This window comes from Magallana gigas, chromosome 7, assembly GCF_963853765.1.
Source record: "Magallana gigas chromosome 7, xbMagGiga1.1, whole genome shotgun sequence".
Taxonomy (NCBI): domain Eukaryota; kingdom Metazoa; phylum Mollusca; class Bivalvia; order Ostreida; family Ostreidae; genus Magallana; species Magallana gigas.
Window position 1 is genome coordinate 52,427,152 of NC_088859.1, and position 15,269 is coordinate 52,442,420.

General features: G+C 36.6%; 1 protein-coding gene across 4 annotated transcripts in view; it reads left to right on the forward strand.

Moving 5' to 3' along the window:
• LOC117684968 (low-density lipoprotein receptor-related protein 4) overlaps positions 1-15,269 on the forward strand; it is a 52,070-nt gene that overhangs the window by 2,894 nt on the left and 33,907 nt on the right. For all 4 annotated transcript variants that reach the window (XM_066066523.1, XM_066066525.1, XM_066066526.1 and 1 more), the window contains exons 4-8: positions 578-725; positions 2,595-2,705; positions 7,204-7,458; positions 7,634-7,784; positions 8,344-8,481. In XM_066066523.1, the coding sequence (XP_065922595.1) occupies positions 578-725; positions 2,595-2,705; positions 7,204-7,458; positions 7,634-7,784; positions 8,344-8,481 (803 nt within the window). The remainder of the gene's footprint in view (positions 1-577; positions 726-2,594; positions 2,706-7,203; positions 7,459-7,633; positions 7,785-8,343; positions 8,482-15,269) is intronic.

Consider the following 15,269-nt stretch of genomic DNA (forward strand, 5'->3'; position numbering starts at 1 on the left):
TTCGGTTTCGATTCATAAGGATGAGTTGCAAACCTGTAATAGAATTTGAAACCAGGACACATTTTTCCTAAACAGACAAAACTGCTCTTGCAACTGATAATATTTTTTTCACCGACTGGCGGGCATACAATGTTTATTTTTAAATCGCATTGTTAAAATTCCACGAAGCATGATACCAGTATTCAGACAAGCATAATAGAACAACAGGTTATTTCAAAAATAAAAATAAAATATTCAAGTTCTTCACTATTGGTTAGCATAAAAAGATTGAGAGGAATTTTAAATACTGATATTTTTTTCATGTGAGTTAATGCATTGAAATGTAGTTTCGTTACATTCTTTTCAGATTACAAACGTCTCCTGAACACTCTTGACCTTGTAAAAGCTGATATAGTTCTACAAAAAACATTTTTTTACTTGTGGTTTGCCATCTGTATAAATGATTGAAATTATTCATGAAAAGCTATAATCCATGATTGGTTTTACTTTTCCAGAATAACGTCATTGCAATAATTATAAAGAAAGGGTCGATGTTCGCTGTTGATATTATTTAATTACATATAATTGTACTTTCCAGAATAACCTTCATGCTATAAGTATGAAGGAAGGGTCGATGTTTGCAGTTGATATTACATCTGGTTCGTACATTTACTTCAAGAAATACGATTCCTTCAAACCGTTTGCAATCACAGTGTATGATTCAGAATCAACAGGAACCTTTAATGGTGATGATTTTCAAAATTTGAACTATATACATGTGCTTAAAATATAAATCAGAAGGGAGTGGGGTTAGAAACATTTGTAATTTATATTAAACAAAATTATTGTAAAGATTCTTATTTAAAGAAAGAAAGAAACATATATTTATTCTTTACTCCCTTACTATATTGGATTTAATTAAAAAATGATTGATGAACAGATATAGACCGCAAGTTATACAATTGTTCTATGCACTTTCACTTTACGGAAATATTTTACTTCCCTTGCTTATAAAATAATTTTCTCTCAAAGTATTTGCATGAGAAAGCATTTATATCTTTTATTATACCCCCCGCAAACGAAGTTGGGGGGGGGGGGGTATATAGGAAACACCTTGTCCGTCCGTCCGTCTGTCCGTCCGTCTGTCCGTCTGTCTGTTCAATTCGTGTCCGGTCCATATCTTTCTTATTGAGTGACATTAGAAGTTCTTACTTCACACAAAGATTGCTTATGACCTAAGGGTGTGTCATGGCCTTTACCCAAGGTCATTTGGGCAAGGTCAAGGTCACTGACAGTTAAAGTGCAAATTTCGTGTCCGTGCATATCTTTCTTATGAAGAAACATTGGAAGTTCTTACTTCACACAAAGATTGCTAATGACCTAAGGTTGTGTCATTGACTCAAGGTCTTTTGGGCAAGGTCAAGGTCACTGGCAGAAAAAGTGCAAAATTTGTGTCCGGTCCATATCTTTCTTATGGAGAAACATTGGAAGTTCTCAGTTCACACAAAGATTGCTTATGATGTAAGGGTGTGTCATGACCTTGACCTAAAGTCATTTTGGCAAGCCCAAGGTCACTGGCAGAAAAGTGCAAAATTCATGTCTAGTCCATATCTTTCTAATTGACAAATATTGGAAGTTCTTAATTCACATCAAGATTGCTTATTACCTGAGGGTGAGTCATGACCTTGACCCAAGGTCAATTGAGGAAGTTCAAGGTCATTGTTTTAAAAAAAATCGGGCTCAGTATACCAATAATTCAAAATGTTTATATTAAATGGCTGCTTGACATGTGGATTTTTTTTTTGATTCGAGTCATGTTTGTTAACATAAGGATGCAAATATCCTAATGCATTAACAGATAAATTGAACTAAAATGGAATTTAAAGAATAAAAATTGGTTTGTGTACTCACATTAGCATTAACAGTTTTAAAAAATAGAGCAGTTGTTATTTATAAAAAAATGGACGGTGAAATAGATTCATCCAATATTTTCTATAATAGAAAAAATAAATGAGTTATGATTTTTCCTTAGCGTGGGGTAACAATTGTGAGCTTGCTCACAGTACCTCTAGTTTTATATCACCTAACTGTCCGCATGCTACATTGTTTTTTATTCTCTTGTGAATACATTGAATTTATAAATGAATTATGAATAATAGGTATGCAGTCCAATAATGATGTAATGTGGTTCAACAGAGAATATATCGATAAATTAGTTATAAATGTATAATTAAAATCTGAAATAAATTTCATCTATAACCCATCACTTGTCCTTCCTTTTGTAACACTTTGTTAATTTGTTTGTGGTGTACTTTTTATACATATTATATTACATGTAACTAACTGCTCGTGCAATGGGCTTTACAAGAAACAAAGAGAATTAAATTTTACGTTAGAAGATCAATATATACCTTGTTTAAATAAGACACAGAAAGCTTATTGCAATATACATGTAATAGGCTGAATCTAATGACATTGTCATCTAATTAAACATTTTGATACTCAGACGGACACACTCGCAATTAATTATACTCTAAAAGCTAGTTTACATGAATATAATAAGGTTTTATTTCTTAATTCCTATGAGATTTCGAAGGTTTTGTTTCCATTCACAGATCCTTGTTCAACACTGAATTGCCAACACATGTGTGTCGACACATTATCAGGACCTAAATGTCTGTGTTCTGAGGGATTCGATCTCGATAGCAATGGCAATACATGTACAGGTAACATTTCCTCAGCTCTGTCTGGTTAGTTGTCTACGTAGGACGAATAAGCATTCCTTTCTGATAACTTGACTGAATCAAAGTACTGAGAGTACTAAAAGACGGGGTCTTGAAAGTTTGAATTTATTATTGTCCCCGATTTCTTCGAATGTGATTCCAAAATTAATGAGTTTGAATTAGTTGTTACAATCTATGTTTATTCGTATTTTTTGCAATTGTCTGATACTTTGTCTAAATTTTACTCAATCCCGGCCTTCATAATTGTAGAAAATTGACACAACGGTATATTATGTAAAATAAGACCCAATGGAAAATTTTTAAAAATTACTACTAACCGGGAAAATCAAACAACTATATCAAAGTAGATAATTTTAATTGTTAGATTTATTCAATTTTGTGATCAAAAGGGAAAATCCACAAGTCGGGCGGTATCCGCAATAAAAGTTTTATGAAAACCCCAAAAACTCTTAAACTACTGAATTAAAAAACAAAGTAAACATTTGTATACCGATAACAAACACAGGAATCTCACGTTAGAAATATTTTTTTTACAATAAGATTCCAAGAACTTTGACAATAAAAAAAATGTCACGGTCGCAATTTTGTTTTTTACGACACGATTTTCTTCATTTGCGATTCATGCAAAATTAATAGGTAAAAATAAATCCGTTCGCCACTTACTATTTTTTTGTGTAAACTCGTGCATCACCTACACGAATTACGACACAACCGTTCCTTTCATTAAAAATCATACTCCGAAAGTAAGAGACATAAATAGCAGAGATTGTCAACTCCGCCATTAGCGTGTACATGTTACGAGATCAACCTTACTTTGAGAACTACAAGTGCAACAGCAATCTTGTATAAGTCATTAAATTTGAACCTGATAGTGAACATGAACATGAACCTGTAAATATTTTAAGCATGTTTTATTTATGAAATATTTACAAAAACTCTTTATTTAGTTTTTAAATTACTTTTTTAAAACTTATTGACTTTTCACAAAGTAATGGTAATGCATTACTTTACCCATGTAATGGTAATGTAATGCATTACTTCAAGAAAATTAAGAAATGGTAATGGTTATTTAATGCCCTAATTCAAGAAGTAATGGTAATGTAATGTATTATTTTACAATGTAATTCACCCCAAGCCTGATTCCAACTAAGCCGGAAAACATGAACATTAACATTTAACTTGGTTCTTCATTGGAGAAGATTGTATATATTATATGATGTATAAGTCTTCCAAAATGTATAATCTATTATAGATTTTGCTTACAATGCATTGGTTAAAATTTAAATTCAGTTTAATCAACGAAAGAGCCAACGAACGAGAAGGCAAATTCAGACTTGTTTTTATTTTCTTTGTACAAAATTCCTTTAGAGACGAACAGCAGTTATACCGCAAGTAGACTGGAAGCCAAGGAAACACCTATCTATACTACTATACTAAAATGATAGACTCGAATTATTGGTCTTTAATACCGATATATCGGAAGAATACTGTCTTTTGTTTTATATATTTTTAACATCATTGGTACTTACAGATTACCAATTTGTTTTTTTTTCTCAGTTAAGCTTTGTTAATTAATAATCAACGAAAATTCCTAAAAAAATCCCGGAAATCATCTGGATTTTTTTTTAATTTTACAATCTTGCGCTTGCGCAATACATTCACGCTAACGGGATCTTTAGTTTCTGTTTTCACAATATCATATTTGCATGATTAAACTCAGAGATGATAAATTAATGCAAATACGGGTAAATTTTCATGGGAAATTTGCTATATTTTCTGTTTATATATATTAATATTTTCTTATGAGAGAAAGTATAAAATAACAAATATACATGTACATTTCAACTAAGTACATGTACTTACTTTTGTTATCGTGATGACAAAAAATATTTGATGACATGCAAACAAGTTTACAGTTTTCTTAGGAGAGGAGAGTGAAGATAGAATATGTTTTATCGTAAAAATGAATTATGTACTACGGACCCTGTTTTACGATGGAATGCGTTCTGTGTATTGTCTCTGTAGCAAAGAAATTACGTGTACGTTGGTGAAAAAATTCTTCCATTATATGGATTAACATTTTTAGATGAAAGGTATTTACAGGTTCATAACAGGTTTGTTATGATGAATTTGAGAGTCTTTTTCAAGGCAACTTCATTAATTTTCTCCAAAATCGTTCCGAAGCGATTTTGCAATTTTCTGCTACATTACGGGTATATCAGTGGGAGGCATTCTAACTGTAGTTAGGGCCTTTCCCGAAACACATTATTAAAACTAAAGAAAGTGTAGTGAAATTAATAGCATTATTGTAGGCTTATAGCTTTATTATGTAAATGTCAAAAATACGGTGTGTCGATGTACCTATTTCGTAAATGTCCAATATGCAATGTCAACCCGTGCACACACGGGTCAAAGTCTAGTTTAATTTGTAAAACATCTGCGTATAACCCGTCCCGACTTTAACTTCGGCTTGCGCATGAAGTTTGGTAGTATTAAGGAGAAAGATTGTCAAAATAAAATTCACAACATTTTCAAAAATGGCACATTGCGTTTGGGAACTTTAAGGTCAGACGACACGTTCCTCAAAAATCTTTTTTGTATTAATTATTAATTTCATAATTTCATACAATATATACATGTATATACAAGTAATATCAATTTTAATATCAATTTTATAATTACTTTAAAAATGATAAAAATTTACTTGGATTTGGTGAAATGTTTAGATGGCCGAGCGGTTAGAACCGTGGCCGCTCACTGCCAAAAGCGTATAGGTTCTAGAGGTCGTGAGTTCAAAGCCCCGCCGCGGCAAAGATATTGTACTCATATATTGAATTTCGCTGTGCTGTAGATGTATTTGTCTTTATATCAGCAATTTCAAGTGTATTTTCAAGAAGATTGTATAGGATATTGCATACTCTAGTATTTTGTAGAAATGCCTGGTAAGGTACCCTAATTTTTTGCAAGAAAGCTTGTCAAAGTAGTAGTAAACCATTAACAAATTCCTGGAAAAAGTTATCTAAAATTGAGGAACGTGTCGTCTGACCTTAATATCGATTCCACCATCAACCTCTTCTATTGATTAATGAGCTCGTACATCAACAGAATCGTCAACGGCTCTGTGCATTCAATTACGTAACTCATTCCACATTTGAACCCGAGCAAGAATATTTTGATCAATAAACCTATTTGTTTATTTTCTAAATAGAATTTTGTTTATACACAGAGGACTTAAAAAGACCCTAATGCGTGTTTTTATAATACATATTTACTAAAATGCATAAAAACTTTCTTCACTATTTCTTACGCGTAGACTAAATTCATGTGTTCTACGCGTGTTTTCCGGTTTGAAACTTCGGCTGACAGTAAACCAAAAGACGGGGTCACGTGACCCCGTCTAAAAATGACTGAAAGATTACTTGAAGTGAGACTGAATGACATAGCTCGGCCATTTTGTCAACTTTTTATATTTTTTGAATGGCATTCAGTGGACTGTGTGTTTTTGACTTCTAAGTCAAGCACTTAATAACCAGTTTAGACTTTTATCGATTTATTTCGGCGTGAGGTTTGTTTAGTGAATCAATATGAAGTGTGAAACTTCGGTATTTGTATTATTGTTCAGGATTTGATTTTTTGAATTGAAAATGAATATGTGTTATTATAATTTAAAAATGTCTGTTTATAATTTGGCTTGTGTACAAATACATTTCATAATACATGTATATCATAACCTACACATTTAAATATTATAATATTTTTAAAAAATATAAAAACATGATATAGTTGTGATTAAAATTTTTAAGAAAATTGCCATAATTTTAAAATGGAACAGAACCTAGAGTTTTAAAATAGTAAACTCAAATAGTCAGCGGTTGAAAAAAAAAATGGAAACGTTAAACTACAAGAAAAGATTTGCAAAAAAAAAAAAAGCCAGTGGACATAAAATGATCGAAGTACAATCAACATATTGATGTACTGATAACCAGACCTTTTTAATATGCAGTTGTGCATACTGTTTAGAATCATTAGGTTTAATACTGATCACGAATATATATCGGGTAGATCAATTATGAAGACGGCAAGACGAATTAAGAATGACAAACATCTCTTAAAGTGCGAGTGCAATACATCAATTGCATTTGTTGGCGATGGCAAAGGTCACAAAGTGACTAATTTTTTCAAAGCCGTTCACACATTCTTCTACGCTTTTTAAAGTAGTTAATATTTTTCATGTGCACGGGTTATTTATCTCAAACTGCGGAATTTTGTCATTAAAATATGTAATTAACAAGAAAACTAAATTTCGTTGCAAATTTATTTCTGAACAAAAATCGGGCTTTATGGGATTTTATCACGTGACCAACCCGCATTTATATCCCGATATACATCCAAAAATTATACCTTTTGTTATTTCTTAAATGTTAGTTGTAATGTTATATTTGTTAACTGTGTTATTGTATTGTTTTACGATTTATTTCAGACAAGTCTTGGTTTTTCAAGAAGGGTTTCATAGTAAGCAATACTTCTGTCTTTGCTATGCACGAAGTACATTCCATAAGTGGTGGACCACCTGTTTATTATAACAGGACTTTATCAAACTCTATTATTGAGACCTTTGCTGTGGATGCAAAATCAGACATTATCTATTTCGTGGACAGTGGCAGTAATTCGTTAAAACGACATGACATCATATTACAAAAAACTAGCACTTTAACAACGTTAACAGCTGCCAAAGGTGACTACAGTGAAGATTTCAAAACTTAAACCTCAAGAAATTACTTGGTGTTTTTGTATATCATGCTAAAACTAATCATTCTACATTAACATCAACGGAATCGTTTTAAATGTTCATTATGCCTCTATTGCATTATCAGAACCGAAAAGAAGCTTCCATGTTTTACCTTTTACAGATTTGATTTTTGACTGGATAGCCAATCTTCTTGGATGGATAGAGCCGACTTTGTCCAGTATAAGAACGTTTTCAGTCAACTCACAATCCAATGTTCTAATTTACTCCAATCTTCAACAACCAATGTCTTTAACTGTGGATCCCCACAATGGGTAAGGATAAACAATATGTTCCCTATCGTATCATGTTTAAACACTTATTTAAATGAGCTTGATGTTAACTTAAAACATATCTGTTTTTCCTCGGAAAACAAGCACACATATACGTTCAATAGTATGCTAAATTAATATACTAAACGATTTGAGAGCTAGGGTAAACCTTTATGATTTTTCTTGAGGGGGGGGGGGCGCTTACCTAGTTTTAATTTTAATGTTTGTCGTGCCAAATTTGGCATACAGTGCACTCTGCGTTGAAGTCATTATATACCTATATCTTACATACAAAATACACTACCGTTCCTTTTCATGCACCTTTTTACAACTGTATAGCGCAAGTAAGAAAATATTAACTAGTTAGTTCTTTTTTAAAATTGCATGGCTTAATGTACATATTCTTGTGTCAAATGCATTCCCCATGCAATAGTAACTACCGTTAATGATTACATAATTCGCCATTTAAGAAAGATAAAAAAAACCCTTAAAACCAGTAGTAGAATTCGGAAGCAATTGATCTGAATAGCAAACTAACTTTGCAAAATGATGTATATTACAGGACCCTTTTCTGGATTTCGGGGACATCGGGGAAGTCAATAGTTCGTGGATCGTGGACCAGAGATGTGCCACAAACATTAATATCGTCGGCAAACTTAAACGAACCTAGTTCTCTTCAATATGACGTCACAAGTAACCGGTAAACCAGTTCCACAATATACCTTTCATCATTATTTGCAATTGTATTAACAGTGTTTCCAAAAGCAAATTAAAATTTTATTGATTTTTCTGCTAACTTGAGTTAGGCAATTGATCCAAGCTCTATCTTTTTGGAGGTCCGTGTTGCTCTGCTTTGAATTTCTGTTTCGTTTTATGGATTTTTGAGATGGTTGACGGTTTGTTATAAACTGTCATTTTTCATTCTACAACCATGGTTTGTTAAAACGTTGACAACTGAATATTTGATATTTGGCCCAAGAAGGGATGCTGGTGTAGTGACCTATAAGTCTGCGAGCTCAGCTACAGGCCAATACAGGGCTCGGGAACCACGAGGGATCGATAACCCAGTATCCGGTTGCAAACTCATTTATTGTTAGATCGTACCAAATTGTTTCGTACCACACTCCTCCCCCTCATAATTTTTAAGAGATGTACAGTGCGTATTATATTTATGAAATAGTCAGCTGGGCCAGAAAAATCAAGCCACTTTGACTATATGCAAGTAAAACAGCACAAGAAGGGAATAAAAGTTCATTTGGACCACATCCTGGAAGAAAAAGCATAATTATACAAATATATAAAAAAAACATATAAATTTTACAGAGGGAGGAGTGGATAAGGAGGAAAAGATATTCAAATACATATAATTCGAATGAAAATTTCCAACGGCATAATGATTAATCGTCCAAAAGACAAAAATCCTTCATCCATTTAGGTGCCTGTTGTTTCCGAGCGGGTCTTTGGCGGATCTCCAGATCATCTGATGGTTCATTCTCAGGTCCTTCATTTGTGAGGCCTACGGCATCATCTTCGTAAGAACTGGACTGCGGTAATTCCTCCTGTACTTGATTTTGCAGTTTGGATTCCTTGTCATTGGGTTCTGGGTGAAGAACTGAATGTCGTAGCCTTTTAAGCCATAAGGGTAGATCTCTGTCTTGACAAAGTTTTAATCTGTCATGGTGGACCACCTTGTTTACCTTTTTCCCTTGGATTCTGTATAGCACATGATTAAACTTATAAACAATGACAAAAGGGCCTATCCATGGCTTCCTCAATTTCTTCGATTGGCCTACTTTGGAAGAGGTATCCACCATATATACCACATCACCCACCTCATAGCTTCTTGTGTTTGATTTTATGTCATAGATCCTCTTCTGACGGAGTTGTGCTTCCTCCAAGTTGTCCCTCGCAGCTTGATGACACACTGAAAGAGCCTCCTCCAAATTTTCCACATATCCTGCTGGTTTTTGTCCTGGTATCTTCCTTCCTAACATTATATCTAAAGGTTGAGAGACTTCTCTCCCCAGCATCATTCTGTTTGGTGTGAATCCCGTTTTTCGATTGACAGTGGCACGGATTGCCCCAGCTATTTGTTGGAGGTGTAGGTCCCAATCTTTCTGCTGTGAGATGTTTTCCATATAACATCGGATGGCTTGGAGAACAAGACGATTGTATCTTTCGACCTGTCCATTCGAGCAGGGCCTGTACGGGGTGGTTCTCGTCTTTGTTATCTGGAGTAGTTTACACACGTCCTGAAATAAGCGGCTCTCGAAATTCCTACCCTGGTCAGAGTGAACCTGGAGAGGGCACCCCAATCGAGATACAAAACCTTCCACAAATGAAGTTGCTACTGTTTCCGCTTCTTGATCAGGCAGTGCATAACACTCTAGCCACTTGGTGAATTGGTCGACTATCATTAAAATGTACTTGTTCCCTTTGCTGGACTCCACAACCCATCAGGTCAATATGCACTCTTTCTAAGGGTGCTCCAGCATGGTATTGGCTTGCTTTGGCATGTATATTGGCTTTCTTGTTGACATTACATACTGGGCACGTTCGGACATAAGACTCGCAATCTGAACTCATTCCAAACCAGATATACTTTGATTTCACCTTCTGTAGGGTTTTCTGCTGTCCCATATGGCCTGCTAATTTGTTGTCATGAGATCCTTCCAGAACACAGTTTTGTAGTGACTTTGGGACCACAAGCAAAAGTCGGGACATAGAGCCATCTAACCACTCATAGAAAAGGATACCATTCAAAATTCGTAGTTGCGATGAGCAGTTCCAAAAGTATTTGACAGCTCTACTGGAAAGGGACAGGTCCAGTTCAGTTGGGACATAGTTTTCTGTCTTCCATTTCATTAGGGTCCTTGTGTTTAAATCTTGCATTTGTGCATCTCTGATTTCTTCATCTGGTAAGGCAGAAGCCCAGTTACATGCATCCTTGTCTATGGTGTTAGGTGTTTTCTTTGGTTTATCAGTTTCTTGAAGGGTCCTAACTGCTAGGGGGATTACATCATCAACATCCTCCTGGAAGCGTTCCCATTGAGCATGCATCTGTCGACAGTAACTGCAGCCCCCACAAGGTAGTCTACCGACATCACAACCAGCATTGTAACAGTCACAGGACAGGCCATTTGTTGACATTCTGGAGAGGCCATCAGCGTTCTGGTGTTTCCTTCCACTTCGGTGCTGGATGGTAACATCATATTGTGATAACTCTTCTAGCCAGCGAGCTAGTTGCCCCTCAATATTTTTGAACCCCATTAACCATGCCAGACTGTTGTGGTCTGTCCGCAAAATGAAAGGTCTGCCCAGTAGATAGTATCGGTAGTGACGAGTAAATGCTACAACAGCTAGCAACTCCCTCCTAGTAACGCAGTACTTCCGTTGAGTAGATGTCAAGGTCTTGCTGTTAAAACTCATTAAGACTTCCGTACCACACTGAATTTGGGACAGTTCTGCTCCAATAGTCATGTCCGAAGCATCCGTGTCCAATATGAACATGCCATCATCAGTGGGATATCCCAGAACTGCAGGGTTAGTCATTGCCTCTTTAAGGGAAATAAATGTTGTGTCCTTCTCTTTATTCCAGATAAACTTTGTCTTTGGCCCTGTGAGAGTGTACAGAGGTGCTGCTATCTCCGCAAAACTCTTTATATGCTCTCTATGGTAGTTAACATACCCAAGAAATGCTTCAAGGTCCTTCTTGCATTTGGGTGTCGGCCATTCTGCCATACATTTTACACTCTCGGTAGTGATGCTGACCCCTTTTTCTGTCACCAAGCGACCAAGGAACTGAAGCTCCTTCCTGAAGAGATGACATTTTTTTGGTTTTAGTTTGAGGTTATGGGTCCGAAATCTTTCAAATACCGCTCTTAGATTTATTAAATGTTCCTCAAAATTCTGACCTAAGACTATGACATCGTCTAGGTAAGCAAGGCATTCTTTCCAGTTAAGACCTTGTACAACTAACTGTATCACCCGTTGAAAGGTTGCAGGGCTATTGCATGTTCCAAATGGCATTCGTACAAATTCAAATAGGCCATATTTTGTGATGAATGCCAACATGTGTCCATCATCAGGGTCTACCTCTATCTGATAATATCCCTGTGCCATGTCAAGCGTTCTCATAAAGTTGTTTTTTCCAAGAGTGTCTAGGCATTCCTCCATGTTCGGGAGTGGGAAAGCATCTTTCTTGGTGACTTTATTAACTCCCCTAAAATCAATACAATACCTAACAGTCCCATCTTTTTTCCGCACCAGGACCGGTGCTGATGACCACTCAGAAACTGATGGAACGATGATACCTTTGTCCAGCATACTTTTCAGATGCTCCTCTTCCTCTGATTGGAATCCTAGTGGTGTGCGCCTCAATTTGGATTTCACCGGGTGGGCTTTTCCAGTGTTTATCTTGTGTTGGATCCCCTTAAACAGTCCCAAGTCAAAGTCTCCTTTAGAAAAAATGTCTTGGAATTCCAGAAGAAGGTATTGAACACTTTGACTTTGCTCAGAGGTTAGATCTCTTGTTGATCTATCTGCTAGGTCTATCAAGTGGTCTGGTAATTCGACAGGAAAACGTTCATTTGTCTTGTCGTGGTCTTGTAGTTTTCCACCATTGGCGACTTGGTCCACTTCAGAAACAGTTCCAATCACTACATCTTTCTGAAGTTTAACTGGTCTTGTTAACAAGTTGCGCAAGAGGACTGGCACTTGATCGCTGTTATCAACTAAAGCATGTGGTGAAAGCAATCCCTTAACATTATGACATGGGTTGAAAACCAAGGTACCAGCTATGTGTTGGTCCAAATGGCCAAGAACCTGCACTGATGAAAATGGTTCAACTCTCACTTTTTGACTTAATTTCACTCTAGCTATTTGAACTTGTTTACCTCCTGCATCTAGTAGAGTTGCATTCATCCGTTTGCCACCAAGGACTATCTGTATTTCATTAAGGTCAATGGTAGCGTTTTGTGCCTTAAGGAAATCCAGACCTAAGATGACAGGATCAGATATGTCAGCTATAAGAGCAGTCCAGGTGATGGGGTCTTCTTGTGTATTCCCAATACAAATCTGAATGGTTTTACAGTAGATAGCTTCAATAAAGTCAGAATTTCCTGCACCCTTCATGGTTACTTTTTCTCCACGAACTAAGGGTGGGGTGAAGGTGTTGGCGAAAGCTTGGCTGATAACTGTTATCTGGGCTGCCGTGTCAACAATAGCTTGAACAGGTTTTCCGTTAATAGAGATCCCTAGCATCAAGTTGTATGGATGTGTTTGACTGTTGTCATACATTCGTATGTCATAACTGGTTGGACTAGTCCTGGTTTCTCTCCTCGGTGATCTAGGGGATGGGGAACGGGACCTGTGTGGCCTTTGGCATTCTCTAGCAAAGTGACCTGGTTGTCCACAGTTGAAACACTGCTGCTTTGAGTGGTGAAGAGTTGGAAACAGAACTAGAAGTACTGTCTGTTTTCCGTGGTGGAGATTGTGACCTTGTGGAAAGTTGTTTATTCATTAGGGTGATGATTTTATCCACTTTAGCATTGGTCGCCTCCAGCCCACTTTTGAGTTCAGCTATTTCTTCTGAAAGTTTGTCTACTCTGCTTTGGGGTCGTATTGGTCTAACTTCAAATTCATTCAACAAGCCCAAGTCACTATCTAAGTCATCCTCTTCAAAACGAACCTTCCTCACCTCCGGCTTCTTAGCGCCTAAGATTAATCTCTGATTGTTGAGTGCAGCCTTAACCAGTTGTAAGGCTGTCTCAAGGTCAGGAGGATCTTTGTCCATTGTTGTAAGTGCTGCTCTTTTATTTTCGAGGCCCTTCAGCAAAGTGTCAGTAGCTATCGTTTCTTTTACACAGTCTGGAGCCTGTGGGTAACCTTCACTTACCATCTCCTGGATTTTTTCTGCAAATTCATCAACAGATTGGTGACCTTGCTTGATATCCTGGAGATTCCTCCTAATTGTGTGAGGGAGATCTCGCTGGCCAAATCTTGTTTTCATCTTTGCACAAAGTGATGAGAAACTGCTCTGTACTTGGGCTGAACATGTACAGTAATACTTTAATGCTTTGTCACGCAAAGATTCAACTAGGCGTTCCAGTCGTTGGTCATTGGTCCAGTTATATCTTGTCGCTATCATGTTGAACTGCACAATGTATGTATTCCATTCCGATTTTCCATCGAAGGTAGCCATCTTTGGTGAGGGGGGGGACCCATAGTTTGAATACTGGTCATGAAATTAGGTTTCTGTCCACTTTTCACTTTTTGTGAATTTCCATCTGTGGTTACCTTAGCAGCAGTGTTCCCACTGGTCGGGCCAGACAAAAGCCAGCCACAATTAGCAGTAGCACTGTCACTAGGTAACGAGGTGTTTTCCCTTTTGACGTCCATTTTAGGTTTCATCCATGGATTACCATCACCATAAACACCATGTGGAGCCAAATTACCGACAGCATTTTCATTTATTTTCAACTTTTCTTCATATGTTTTTCTCAGGTTTTCCTCAAACTGTGTTTGCATAAGTTCGTAGTGTTCTTGTGAAGCCTTCATTTGCTCCTTAAAATCGCTCGACATTTTGTCCATTCGGTCATCCCATTCCTTTTTAAGTGCCTGGAGTAACTGTGGTGGTGTGTCTAGAGAAACTTTTTCTTCATCCAATAGAGTTCTTATGGTACTATAGGTGCCCTGTAGGAATTGGCGTAAGTCATCCTCTGTTATAAAGCCCTTTTCCTCCCGTACTTTAAGGATAGCTGTGGCTCTTTGCTGACCAATTCCTTCGAGTTCAGTTAGGTCCTCATAAGACGCAGTATTCAAGTTTATAGCAGGCATTATCCTATTGATTGTAAATCCTCCTCAGGTACATGTATGTCCAAAATGTCTGCTGGCAAAACTCTGAAACAACTTCAGTTAATGTCCTCAGTCAACCTTCTGCTCCAGATCAAGGCCAATTCTGTGCCTGGATGAATGCCGTCGTAAAAAACAGAAAATTTGTAAGAAATCCTTACACCGTTGTTCTTCTTCTTGCGATTGTCTGTGTCCTTGCGTCTGCGTGTTATGTCCTTATTAAATTGCAAAGTAGATTGTCCAATTTCTGAATTTATTGCACGAATATTTGCATTTAGAGCTTCCACTTGCCTGCAAATTTCAACGTCTTGGTTTTTTAATAAGTCTGGATTGGAATGACCTTTGTGCCGATTATATGCCACAATTGAGTAGCACGGTATTTCAATGAATTTCACTTTGATGTCTTGGAACTTGGATACAATTGTTATGGCTCTTCGGTATTGTGCCGTAATGGTATATACGATGGTATTGTCCCAGCAGCGAACTTGAGTAATTTTCCCCTCTTTTCTGGTAATGTCACAAGTCCCAAGCCAAATATAAATCAGTGCCGAACCAAAATCTCTGGATTCCAATCTATGTTCAAGTTGATCTATGGCCTTTTCAGTTTGCAGGCCACTTTGGCACCAAAACTCGACC